This window comes from Lissotriton vulgaris, chromosome 4_1 (genome assembly GCF_964263255.1).
Source record: "Lissotriton vulgaris chromosome 4_1, aLisVul1.2, whole genome shotgun sequence".
NCBI lineage: Eukaryota > Metazoa > Chordata > Amphibia > Caudata > Salamandridae > Lissotriton > Lissotriton vulgaris.
In genome coordinates this window covers 47362192-47376332 of record NC_141691.1, presented here as the reverse complement: position 1 = coordinate 47376332, position 14141 = coordinate 47362192, and the positions used below count along the sequence as shown (strand labels likewise).

At 47.3% G+C, this 14141-nt stretch overlaps 1 protein-coding gene across 7 annotated transcripts in view; it reads right to left on the bottom strand.

Annotated features, from left to right (window-relative positions):
• The window catches only part of MED12 (mediator complex subunit 12), an 820436-nt gene that overhangs the window by 605265 nt on the left and 201030 nt on the right, over window positions 1–14141 (bottom strand). For all 7 annotated transcript variants that reach the window (XM_086918278.1, XM_086918283.1, XM_086918279.1 and 4 more), the window contains exon 12: window positions 1846–1972. In XM_086918278.1, coding sequence (XP_086774404.1) covers window positions 1846–1972 — 127 coding nt within the window. The remainder of the gene's footprint in view (window positions 1–1845; window positions 1973–14141) is intronic.

Sequence of the window (14141 nt, the reverse complement as noted above, 5' to 3'; positions counted from 1 at the left end):
CCTGTAGGCCAGTCCTGGGTAGCAGTGGCACACAGCAGTCAGGCTAAATCAAAGGAGCAAGTGTAAAGCATTTAGAAGTACCAAAATGATACAATAAAAAACATTGGACACCAATTCATAGAAATAAAGTGCATTATCTTAAAATAGACACTAAAATGACAGAAATCTACTAAGGGTAACCTGAGCTATGAATGTTGAAATGTAAGTAAATCATTTAGAGTTCCAATAAATATTTCTAATGGGCGTTGCAATTCCTTAGCCAACAGGATACAACTCCCACCAATCCTCGCTTGGACTGGCCACAACGAGTTGGGGAAGAACCACAGGGACCACTTAGGTCCAGGGAGACAGTTACCTGTAGGCAGAAGGTTCAGGGTTCTCATAGAAGATTTCTTCTGGTTCATGTTTCCAGTAAAGAAGTGGTCCTGATGCTGGGAATGTAGGATGCTGGAGCTGTGGAAGAGGTACAGTGAGTATTCCAGGGACCACCCTGGAGTCTCGACTTCAGGGAGGGACTCTACCTCCCATGGTGTCCCATTGGAGTCCAATGCAGCTCCAGTCACCACTGATCAACTGGTCTCCAGTTACATCGGTCTAAAGCCGTTACTCATAGGCAAGTGTCTCTTTCTTGCAGTAGGACCAGGGTCCGCTCAGATGATGGCCACAGCCCCAGAGACTTGGGGAGATCTCAGGACTCGGTCTATATCAGATTTCAGCGTCCAGCAGCGAGAAGGTGATCCTGGGCCATGGGTCTCTTCCAGCTTTTATGCGTCTGATGCTGAACAGGAGGCTATCCATGGGAGTCACTCCTTCTGTGTTGGCACAAGTGGATCACTTTCCACAAGTGGCCAGTGTAGAGACCGACATCTCAGGGAGTCCCTCTGGTCAGTTTGGTTCAGACTCTTTGCTGGAGTCAAGGGAGCAGCGGGGTGGGGGTCTTCCTTTAGTCCTCTGCACGAGTGGAGCTTCTTCCGCGAGTGGAGCTTCTTCCGCGAGTGGGCATAACAGGCACAGTCCTTCCTCGGTGCAGCCTCTCTGTGCTGGGTTCAGGGAGCATTAAGGCAGCCCTCCTTCTGTCCGTCATCCAGTCCAGTAGCTGAGGACCGTGTGTCTGGGGTGCCACTTTTACGCCATTGTCATGTTTGTGGGAGTGGAGGACTTACTAGCCAAGGGGGTTACCTTTCCCATGAGTCAACACTTCCCACTTGGCATCACTTTCTGGGGTTTGGTCACCTCTCTACCCTAAACCAAGATGGCAAAATCCTTCTTCCCACATGAGGAGCTCCGAGAACACCCCTCGGTGTACTCAGGATAAGGAGTCCCACCTCCAGGAAAACCAGTTCTGCAACAGGTTTTTCTCCCCTGGAAGAGATACCAGCATGTCTGCCTACACAAAGTAGCAGACAGCGAATGTGTGATCGCATTTGCTTCACCAAAATGTTGAGGGTTTCTAAAACAGCTTTTTATTTATTTGCAATAATAATTCTCTCACCAAGGAAAGGGCATACTCAAACAAACAATGTATTAAAGACTCACTGCAGGAGAAATGTCAGCTCTCAACTTGTAAAACACAATTAACCAAAGGCCAGCACAATCTAGGGACGTTGGTCCATCTTCTATCCAATGCCAAGCTTCCACCAATTATCACAACAGCAGTCATTTGTGGTCCGTTACATTTATTTAGTCACCACTTACTGCCAGAGGACCCCAAGAAACAGCAGCACAGTACAGTCCGTTTACTCCTTTGGGAAGGATGCCTATTACTGGCCCCAAGTTAACTATAATATATACCACTAAGCTACATGTGTAACATTTTATGTAGGGAGTGTTTACTTGAGGACTTACTTAGCACTGGAGCCTGAGTGTCTAGGAACTGCATGAGGACATCCTGAAAGACTGGCGCACTGGTTGCAGACAGGGATCCAGAGGAAATCGAGCCTTTTTCATCCACTACTTCAGACTCACCAGACCTCTAAAAAGAAGAAAAAACATTACCATGAAAGCAGGAAATCAGCAGCCACATTCTAGTATGTACAGAAAAGTAAGGGACCTCAGGACGACAATGGTCTAAGAAGGCTGTCGGGGAGTGTTGCTAGGATGTTGTGACACTGCCCCGGAGCACAGCCATACCAAGGTGACATTATACACTCAGTTGTCGCCAATGGGTACGTTTGCCAGGAATGCTAGGGCTGCAGTCTTCTTTCAGTTTGATTGTGCCCTGGAATGTGAGGGCAAAGTTGATCCTGCTTGCGTATAGCAGTTTTGGACAGTTTTTACTATCCCTCGTACAATTGTTCCCTTCATTACCAGCATAAGTCTGCTTGACCTGGTATAGCAGACAAGAAATTGGTTTCCTTTTCAAATTGTGTTTGTATCTAGGAGGTAGTACATTAGTGCTCTTCTCACGTACAAGGTATGTATTGCCCTTTCGGCCTAGGACTTTGGATCCTGGAAAAAAAAGCAGATAGTTGAATGCTTTGATTGAAGTGGAATTCCAAGACTACCTTTGGTAGAATTGAGGGTTTGCAAATACAAAAGCTTTAACCTAATGGATTTGGAGGCATGGCTCGTCCATGGTGATCATTTTAGCTCGCTGACTATGCAAAGCGACGTGATGACTATTAGGAATCTCGCTTTTAGGGTTAGGGTTCCGTCTGTGTGAGTACTGAGTCCAGGTTCTTGGTATTGGTGCCGCCAAACGCTTTGATCCTTCCAGGACACTTTTTAGCACCGGCAGTGTGCGAGGCTGCTCCCTTTCGTTGCTCTGGTGCTTTTGACTACAGAGGCCAAGTGGAGCTTTAATGATGCGTAGGTCCGACCTATGTCCATTAGTTGTAAAAGGTATGTTAACACAGAGTCGTGCTCTCTCCTGGTCTCTAGATGTTCGTGGTTCCTAGTTCTTGCCTTTCTAGCCTCCTTCAGAGGGTCATTGTCCTGGGAGGCGGGGTGGGGAAGAGAAATGCTGCACCAAATTCTGAGTGTTTTATACCAAGCTTGGCTGGCTCTGGGGGGCACACTCTTACGTTTTGCATTGTTAGCATGTCCTGTGTTGTTCTGATAGGTATTATTTGTCCTCAGGACATTTCTAGACGCTAAAATATCCGTCTAGCCCATTACATGTTGAGGGGTAGGAGTTGTAGGAAAGTGCCCCTTTTTGTCATGGTCAACAGCACTTTTGCCACTGGTACTGATGTTTTTCGACTGATGTGCACTGGGATCCTGCTAACCTGCCCTCAGTGCCAGTGTTTTTTCGGTAAAACAAGGGATATAGCCTAATAGTCAGACAATTGGCACACGCTTTATCACCCCTGTAAGTCCTTAGTAAGTGGTACCCCTGGAACCTAGGGCATGAGGTACTACAGAGGGTCCATAAGGGCTGCAGCATGTATTAGGCCACCGTAAGGGGCCCCAATACAAATTGCATGCAGACTGCCATTGCAGACTGCGTGTCATTGCGCAAACCATGAGTGAAAACAAGACATGGCACACTGTGTGCCCTGCCAAAGTCACTGCATGTGATATATGTAAGGCACCCCTTCAGAAGGCCTTTTAGCCCAAGGAACATTATATTACATGAGGGGACAAATCTGTATGAGCAGATATGCCTCTGTACTGTCTAGTTCAATTACTAGATAGTACAAGTGAACAGGGAAGACATCTAGAGTATATGCACTGTCTGCCTGTGATATATGGAAGCCACCCCTTCAGATGGCCTTGTAGTCCGTAGGCAAGGAACATTATATTACATGAGGGGACAAATCTGTATGAGAAGATATGCCTCTGTACTGTCTAGTTCAATTACTAGATAGTACAAGTGAACAGGGAAGACATCTAGAGTATATGCACTGTCTGCCTGTGATATATGGAAGCCACCCCTTCAGAAGGCCTTGTAGTCCGTAGGCAAGGAGCATTATATTACATAAGGGGACAAATCTGTATGAGCAGATATGCCTCTGTGCTGTCTAGTTCAATTACTAGATAGTACAAGTGAACAGGGAAGACATCTAAAGTATATGCACCGGGCACTGGTCATTAGAGTTACGCAACTACATGATGGCTTCACTGAAACCTATGGTGTTTGGAATCAAACACACAGTCTTAATAAATACATACTGATTCCAGTATTGGATTTATGGCATGCACCCAGCGGGCACCTTAAAAGAGCCTCCTGAATCCTACTAGTCCTCTAGTGAGCTGCCGGACTGGTATCATCCAGCCTGCCACCACAGACAGGTTTCTGACACCCTGGAGGTGAGAAACTGTGCGTTCTGAGGTCAGGAAACAAAGTCTTCTCCAGAGAAGGTGTTATTGTCTCCTGCAGCAGGATGGCTAGTGATTTAGCATATCAAAGCCAGGGTCTTAAAGTCTCAGCCGCCTTTGATGTGCAACTATGGCCTCCCCAGACCTGGAAGATGCCACCACCTGCCCTGAAGCCCATTTGGCACCAGGACAGGTGGGGAAACTAGCTATGCAGAAGGCGTGTTGCACCACCAGGCTAGTCACACCCCTAAGATGGGCTACCTGATGTGTTTCCCGCAAGAAGAGTTCCACATTATGTTTTTAATGGAATTAGGAACTCTGGGACAGAGTTCTTCCCACAGGAAAGTAGTCCTATAAGGGGTGTAGTGACCCCAAGGGCAAGTAGACCATTGGCTACTACACTTCACTCCCCTTATTGTCCCTAAAATTCAATAATTAGGTGGCTCTCTGACACCAGGAACTCCGATTCACCTGACCAAAGAGGAAGAAGGACAAAGATGAACTGAAGACCGGAAGAACTGTACATTAACTGTGGACTTGTAGCCAAACCCTGGCTGCCTCCTTCTATGTCTACAATTGCAAAGACCTGATTCGTCCTGCAGCTGTGCATCCTCCATAAGCCTCGGAGGGTTGCCAGCACTTCACCAACCAGCCAGCATCTCCCTTAAGTGGAGGAGTTACTTTCCTGCAGGCACTGACCGCAACGTCCAGTTCACAGATCTGCTGACCACTGGGTCCACCAACTCAACAGCCGCACAGGAGGAGGTCATCGTGCTCCAGGTTATGTCCATCTCCCCACCAAGCTTTGTTCCGTGTCCAGCCCAGACACCAACACTGCCAAGACCGACCTACAGACGAGGGGCTTCTGCATCACCGAGAGTGGCCCTGCTCTCCTGTGTTGTCCCCATCTCCAGGTCGACCCCAAAAGTGAGATCCTCCAACACAAGCGACTCAGACAAAACACTTCTTCTCCCGGGGCCCCCAGAAAGAGCTCGGTCCTACCAACAGTGCACCCTTGCCCCAGAAACCCTCAAGCACTGAGCCCCTTTGGGTTCAGAAAGACTTGTCCCCCAAGTTCCTGCTTGCAGCATTTTTCTGTTTACATGTTTCTCCATAGACTTCAGCTATAGGGTTCAAGGCTACCCTTGCAACTAGCAATTCTGAACCAGGACACACCAGGACAAGTAACACGAAACTGCTGGTAGATCTAAGGACCATGGCCCCTACTTAACTTAAGTCTAGAAGTCTAGTACAGAATTACACACTGTCCCCTCAGCTGTGTTAACTCCTGAATGGTGCAACCAAAGCGGGCACTCCAAGGTATCAAACCTCTTTTTATATTAAGCCCGACTTGTATCTGAAGTCGAGATTAATGTAACCTGTTGCAGTGTGCAGCTTTAGCAAAGCAGTCCCTTTGTTTCCTTTAAAACTCCTGTGACTTCCCAGGCACATATGGGGTCAGCTCCACAAGAACACTCTCTGCACTCCTGGGGAGACGTGCCACAGGCTCTCAGGAAGGAGAGCAATGAGGGATTGCAAACTGGGGAGGTGTTACCGCCCTACTGCAGGAAGCCACTTGGGTGTTGGCTACAAAAGGCAGGCTTCAAAGGAGAAGCCCCCTATGAACAGTAGATGTGTCACACTAGGGACGAGTGGTGCCCCATTGTTTATCTAGACAGGCTGGCATGAGAAGCAAAGAGGGGAAACCACTTGCCAAACTAATTCCCCCATGAGCGAGTAGTCCTGAGGTAGCCACACCACATGGGTGGGGGCTAGGGAGGCATGAACACCAAGAGAGGAGTCTCATCATCTTGAGAATGGGCAGAATGGTGCATTCTAGGATAGCCAGATATCTCACTCTACACAGGAAGAGGTCACCAGGTGGGAGGGTACCCCATTGGCTACCAATCGCATCCTGCCCTAAGAGCATTTTCCTAGTATAGAAAGCGGCAGCACTGGCACCCAGATCTCAATCGACCTAATAGGACCGAAGGAGGACTGCCCTGCTGCGCCAAGGGAGCAGCAAAAAGAGGATGCATCGCTGCAGACTGCACCTGTTGGCTAGTGAAGATCGGGCCTGTGCCAGCCGTGTACTGCTCATGAAGAAGTTGTCTCCAGAGCCCAGTTAAGCCAAGAGACTCCAAGGGCCTCCTGTTCACAGCACAGGAACACATCTGAAGCAGCTTGCTGGAGCAAGTTGGTAGCCAAAGCCTTCATGTCGCTACCACTGCCGCAGTGAGCCTAATCTTATGTGCTAGTAACTGTTTCTGAGGACCTTACTCGTCCCCCTGATAAGCTACCTGCCAGAGCTGGTTGCTCCAAGTACTTCTACCCAACTGCACTGACACTTATCTAAGTTTTGGTTTAATTCTCTGAATTTGCCAGGGCTTGTTGGCGGTTGAGTGAAAATGCTGTGATTTATTATTTCAATCCATACAATCCCCATCTCTGGAACCCTCTGTGGGATCTTTTCATTCTAGTGTCTAAATTATTTTAAAATACAGTATTTTTATAAACTGGTGTTGAATTTCTTTGGTGTCTCGACTATTTCTTCTTCAATTGTTTTGGTTCTGTTTAAATGCTTTACACTTGTTCACTGCTCAGAGTCACACCTACCCAATATTGAGCTGAAGGTTTGACAGACAAAACCTAAGGGTGCTAAAGGGGTAGTAAGTGTATTACACAGTGAGGTCGCACAACCACACCATATAATGTATTTCCTCAGAGTTCAGATAAGCATTGTCTGTCCGGTCATGTGCGCCTGGAATGCTTTCAGTGCTAGGAAGACCTTCTTGAAATACAGGTAGTTTATGTGCTTTATGGCATCCGCTGGACCCCAGAGTCCCCTGACCTTCAAACTGCCTATGTGTGCTACCAACCCTTTTGAGGCGCGTCCCTTGTTATGGTCACCATGGGGGCTGGTAATTTGAAAGGTCTCCCTATCTCCACATTCTTTGGGTTCCACCATTCTAGCGCTGTTTGAACATTTGCTGAGGCAACTACTAGATCTTCCCCGCTTCTCGTAGTTTGTGACAATTTGTTGCAGAGCCATTTCTGTATAGGTCGCATATGAAGTCTCACCTGCAAGAGTGTATCAATTTCATGACAGCCCTCACTGTCAGAAACTGCACCTTCTGGAAGAGGCGGGCTTGCTCTGTTATGTTACGTTATTTATGCTTATAGAGCGCACTGTTACCCTGGGGTGTCCTGGCGCTGAGCACTGGTTACCTGAGGAGCGCAAGATCTAGTGGTGAGGAGTTCATTCCATGCCTTTAAGGCACAGTGAACAAAGCTTCTGCCGCCCCAATTAGTTTTTTTGAAAGGGGGGGTTAGCACTAGTTTGGACCCAGTTGACCTTAATGTTCTATTAGGAATGTACCATGAAAGTTTAGATTTAATGAACTCCGGACCTGTCCCATTCACCGCATTAAAGACAATACAAAGTGCTTTGAAGCGTGATCTTAGTGATATTGGAAGCCAATGCAATTTCTTAAGTGGCCCCCTGACTAAGGCAGACCTAGGTGTTCCGGTCAGCAATCTAGCTGCGGCGTTCTGGACCACTTGCAGCCTGTTCAGATGTTGCTTTTGAACATTGAGGTATAAGCTGTTGCAATAGTCCAGACGCGACATTAAGTGTGCCAATACCACAGTCCTGAGGCTACTCTCAGACAGGAAGAACCTCATTTTCTTGATTATTCTGAGGACCATGAAGCATGCCGAAGTCAACATGCTCACTTGGTCCCCATGGTGAGTTTATTATCCACCATGATACCAAGATTCTTGGCTTTCCTTGAAGGTACTGGGCACAGGCCCAGATCCTCCGGCCACCACTCTGGTGTCCATATCCGTGGATTATATCCAAATTTCAAAACCTCGGTCTTATCAGAGTTAAGCTTTAGACTACTGGCGGACATTCAAGCTGATCTGGAGCCAATGCAGTCATGGAAGCGATCGCCTGCTTCCTTTTCCGCTCCCTCCATCAGCGACAACACATGTTGTGTGTCATCAGCGTAGGAGGTGAGCTGAAAGCCAAAGGACCTAATGATACCAGCCAGGGGTGCAACATAGATATTAAAAAGCGTAGGGCTAAGAGCTGTGCCCTGTGGCACCCCACACAGAATGAAAACGGTTCTGAGATGTTACCGTCTAGGTCTACAGTTTGTGACCTGTCTGACAGGAATGATTGTAACAGTTTGCATGCCGAACCCCTTATGCCTATTTCAGATAGCCGTTTCAACAGTATCATGTGGTGGACAGTATCAAAGGCAGCAGATAGGTCCTATAGGATTAGCATAGCGTTACCTCCCCTATCCGCGGCCTCTCTGATTTCCTCCGTAGATTTTAATAGGGCCAACTCAGTGCTATGAAAATCCCTGAACCCATATTACGATGGGTCCAAAGAGTTGTTGGCAAGAAGAAAATCATTAGTTTGGCTGTTCATTTCTTTTTCCAATAATTTTGCTGGCAGAGGAAGCCTAGAGATAGGTCGATAGTTGTTGGGGTCCTTGGGATCCAGTGACGGCTTCTTCAGTAATGGAAGAACGGAAGCTTTTTTCCATATTTTCGGAAAAATACTGGATGATAGAGCAGCATTAAGCAATGGAGTAAGAGCGGTTTTCCAATTATATAGGGGATTTGCTTAATAATCCAGAATGGACAAGGGTAATTAGGAGCACCAGATTTCATACTATTCAGCAATTTCATAGTATCTGACCTCTCCAGGAGAATAACATTTTCCAGTGGCATCATCAGGGGACATAATGTTTCCAGTTCCTTTATGTTGGAATCGGAAACGGACTGGTTTATATTAATCAAACCAATAGGAGATGAAAATATGGTTTAAATTTTCAGTCTGAAGAATTCTGCTATTTTGTTGCAGAATTCATGATCACCCTGTTTCTTAGGGATATTGGGGCTGGATAGTATAGTCACAGTTTTAAAAAGTTCTTTTGAGTTAGATTACGCCTTGGCTTTTTGTAATGAAAAGTACTCTTTCTTTGCTTCCAGAAGAGATTGCTTGCAGCTAGAAATACAAGTTTTTCCTTGTCGGACTCTGCATAATGTTTACGCCTTTTTCTTTCAGCGTATTTGCCTACCAGTTTCTTAGCCTTTAGCTTTTCAGAGTACCAGGGAGCAGAGGGAAAAACGTGTTTAGGTGTCCATTTGATAAGGGGATCTAACTGAAGACATGCATGTGAGAGTCATTTATTATAAAGAATTGTTGCCGCCTCCACATCCAGCGGGAGCTGATATAGTGAGTTTTCAAGAACATTTTCAACACTTTTAACATTCAGTTTGCCCCATGCTCTGGTTATAATCTTTGTGTCTGTCTCAGATCATAGGTGTGAGCTTGAAAGCTATTTACTTCAAACTTAACCTCTTCCATGCTCATGACAAGGTCAGCTCGTCATGAGACACAGTGGAGCTGTGCTTATGACGAGTTGACCTGGTCATGAACAATGGTGTATCTTACTTTCCAGCGCACAGCGGGAAAACCCCTTAGCAGCCAAGGGGTTAATTGTGCAGTGATCAGACCACGGAATCGGGAGAACTGAAATACTGGCTAAGTCGGTGTTGTTAGAAAATATACTATCTTAGGTGTGACCCTTTTCATGTGTAGGATGCATCACCAGTTGTTTGAGGCCACCTATACCCATGATTTGTTAGAGTCTGGACGTATCAGGATCACTAAGGTTTTCTAAAGGGTAATTGAAGTCTCCCAACATTGTGAAGGACTCTAGGTACAGCCCTTCTTCTAACAACGACCCTAGGGAGTCCAAAAACCCGCCTTTGGAACCAGGACGCCTTTAAATAAGTGCACCTTTAAAAGGTTTATAAGTTGCCGCATATATGTTGAAAACTAAGGCCTCACACACCTGATTAGAAACTGGGACACAGCTGGGGGTGAGAGACTCGTGATAAATAATAGTGAGCCCTCCCCCTTTTTTATGTGGCCGATCAAGTGTATAACAGTAAAAGCTCGACGATGTTGCCTTCGCCAGGTCTGGACCAGAAGTGCTATCTGTCCATGTCTCAGTGATAAAAGCTAGTTTTGCGTTGTTCTCCTCCAATAGGAGGGCGCATTCCATAGTGTGCTTTACAAGCGATCTTGCATTGAATAAAATGCATTTCAAAGGACATCTGTTGTCATTAGACATTGTATTATCCTGTGTGGTTCTCTGGCTATTGATTCGCAGATTCAATATGCCCGGAGGAGGTAACCGACAACCAGCACATCTAGGACCCATTGTATTGTTATGGAAGTTGTCCATGGACAGCCCAGGACATTGAGATAGCCTGGCTCCAGGGTTATTATTATACAGTTCATTACTAGTGTAGTGCCTTCTGTATGGGGAAAAACAGCCAGGGGAACGGGCCCTGCGCCCGGCCAGAGCGCGTACGGGCTCGCCCGCACGTCCGCTGCGCGGGCGCGTCAGCATGCCTGCTAAGTAGGCGGGCCTGAGTCTAGCACCCGGTCAGAAAGTTATCAACCCCAGCTGAGCCCGAGATCGGAGCTCTAAAGTGCAAAGTGCCCAGAGAAACGTTAAAAACACTGTCACAATTCCTCCAAATTGCAAATTAAAATAGTGGCAGTTCAACAAAGTAAATTCAATAAAAAGATGAACGAAATGCGTGTGGCCTCACCTGGCGAGCATTGAACACAGCTTCGCCAGGGAACCAGCGCTTTTTGCTATTGCTGTTTCCCTCTTGGGGACTGGATATGCATGTGCTGTTCTAGAGTCTAGTGGCTTAGGAAACTGCCCTCTTTTTGTATGGTTACCCCCACTTTTTGCCAAACTGTTGATGTACTTTGACAGAGTGTGGCCTGGTTCCTGCCACACCGGTACCCACGGCCTATGCTCCTTCCCTAAACTTCATTAAAACACAAAACAATTGGCACTCTTTAGCCACATGTCAGTCCCTTGTAAATGGTACCATAGGTACCAAGGGCACTGTTACCTGGGAAGGCCTCTAAGAGCTGCAGCACTTATTGTGCCACCTTTAGAGGCCCTGTACCTTTACACACACACACACACTGCCATTGCAGGCTGTGAGTTTTGGTGCAGAACACAGAGTAGAGTCGACATGGCACACATCCCTGTGTGCCATGCCAACAACCCACTGCCCTGGCATAGGTCAGCCACACCTCTAGCTGGGTGCACTATACCAGTTCTGAAGGTACAGGTGCAAGAGCCCTGTACCCCTACAGTGTCTACTTGACTTACAATGTCTAAGAATTGGCATAACGCCATTAAGGGTATATGGTGCTGGGAGTTTGTTATTATGAACCCTACCGCACCATAATGGCTTTACTGAAAACTGGGAAGTTTAGTATCAAACTTCTTAGCACATCAAACCCATACCAGTGTGGGATTTAAGGAAAACTGCACTCAGAGGGCATCTAATAGATGCCCCCTGAAAAACTACCTAACACTAGTGTCCTGGCTGAGAAGCTGCTAGCCAGCTTCCACCACAAGACAGGTTTCTGGACCCCTGGGTCGAAAACCTGCTGCTCTCAGGGGTCTGAAACAATGCATATCCTGGGATGAGGTGACAAGTCTCCTCCCTCAGGATGGACAGGGTCCACGAGGGGCAAGCTTCAAAGGCTGGCCACCTTTGTGAGCTACCCCAGCCATTTGCTGCTTCAGCAACTGGCCCTCACCAGTTCTGACCCCCACTTTGGGCAGGAGAATCGGCAGGAAAACCAAGTGAGAAAGGAAAGTGTGCCCACCTCTGACAACCCCATGCCTCAGGTGGGGGAGGCGAGGTGAAGCACAACTCTCAGTCCCCGCCATCTTGAATATGGTAGGACCCAGCCAACCAAAGAGAAAAATATGGCCCCCCTCCCACTGAAGGATGGCATAATAGGGGGTGTACCCACCCCAAGGAAGAGACCTATCGGTCCCGACCTTTACATATCTGTAACACCCCTAAATCTAGTATTAAAGGGCAACACCGAACCTTGCCTCCTTAGACAACAGACCAGAAGAAGAGAAGAAGGACCAAAGACGCCTTGCTGAATTAAGAGGACGACGACGCCCACCGAGTTGGCCCCAGCCTAACCGGCCTGTCCGCACCTCGAACCTGCTCCACCGAAATTCCAGTGTGTCCTGTACCCAGCAGCCCTCAAGAATCCGAAGGACCTGCCCTGCCTTCCAAAACCAAGACTTTGTCTCCCGTAAGCACTGGATTTGCTCTCCAACAGAATCTGGCTAAATCTGTGAGTCTGGAAAAGGAAACGAATATCTGGGTTCAGGGACCTGTCTTGTGTAGTGGCTACCTAAAATAGTGTAGCTCTTAAAGAAAGAAAAAAAAATTTCTTTCTTGTTTTCCCCTCACTCACCGGAGTTTCCTCACGGTGACATGCTTCATCATTGGGGTCATCCCAGTTCTCTACGAAAAGGGGCGTGCTACGACTTGCGAACTACGTAGGAGCACTGTTAAGGTGAAGGACTATGTGTGGTGTGAAGAGAGTGGAGTGGATGTGTGTGTGAGTGTTAAAAATACTGTGCTAGTAGGCCTCAATGTTTTATTCTGCTCCTAGACCGGTATGTTAAAAGTGGGGTTTATACTGTGTACCAACCAGTAATGTAGGTGGGTTCAGTATATGGTCAACATGTTTCACGCTACCCCTAGCGTTTCGTCAGGACCATACAGGGACCAGCCCTGTATAATACCACTCCTAAAAACCTAGATTTAGGATTAAAGAATTTATTAGTGCGAAAAATATTTACAGTGGATGACGCTGTTCCTACTTGGTACATGCGTGGTTCAGAGTACATACGCTTGGCTTTTTAGGCGGATGTATTGCTCAATGGTGAACATTTGTAGGTGCTTAATGGCACATCATGGTCTCTTAGGGGGGCGGTATAGCCTCGATGGAAACAATGTTCCTAATCAGCAATGCCGCGTGGTATTACCTAGCTGCTTCCCCTCGGACCGCATCTGTGAGTCTGCACCAGACGCCCATGGCCTGAGTTCGAGTGGCCCAATACCAAGAAGAGGTGTCCCAGGCGATCCGGACCGGAGATCTGGTGATCTCTGACCTGCTTAGAATCTCCACTTGATGCCTGCAGCCCATTTCTGGAGGATCCCCCTGACGGCGAACGGAGATGGTAAGAAAACCAGAAGCCTAAAGACACCCCTGCACTAGACATCCCATGGCCTTGGTTGGCCCAACAACAGTATCCTGAGCATCCAAACGTACCTCTCCAACTAGTGGTCACCTCCAGTAGATCTTTGTCCACGAGCCTGCAGTCTTTGTTGCAACCGGAGAATACCAAATGAAAACAGGGCACCCAACGCCAAACAAGCGCCCTGCACCCAGCCGCCCCTGCAGATGTACTTTGGTGCCAACTCGGATCCTCCTTTGCCCTGAGCATAGCACCAGGAGCTTGGCTCCTACAACCTTGTGGCCTGCTCGCCAGCAGCCACCAACCGGAGGCCCCCTAACCCCCACTGGATAACAATAGGCCTCAGCACTCTGCACCCGGCCGCCCTAGTGCAGCTGAGGCTGCTTTGAGAGTGTATCCTTTACCCAGGGGAACCCTGGTTCTAACCCCAGAAAACGAACTCCCACTTACCTTGAAACAGAGAACCTCATTACCTCCCACAGGACGGCATTGACTGCTTTCTTGTGAAAATTGTTCTAATTGTGGGGTTGATTTTGTGTGAGAACTTGAAAAACTGCTTTACTTACCTTTTCTCTAGAAAATGTCACAGTGTGATATCTAGGCATATCACACAAGTAATCTGAAAAGTAATCTAAAGTAATCTAACAGTAATTTCCGCTGTATTGAAAGTATTTACAAACCTGTAACAAAGTCATTTTCATTTAGCTTGCTTGTATTGTTCAACCTGTCTTGAAAAGTATCATTTGC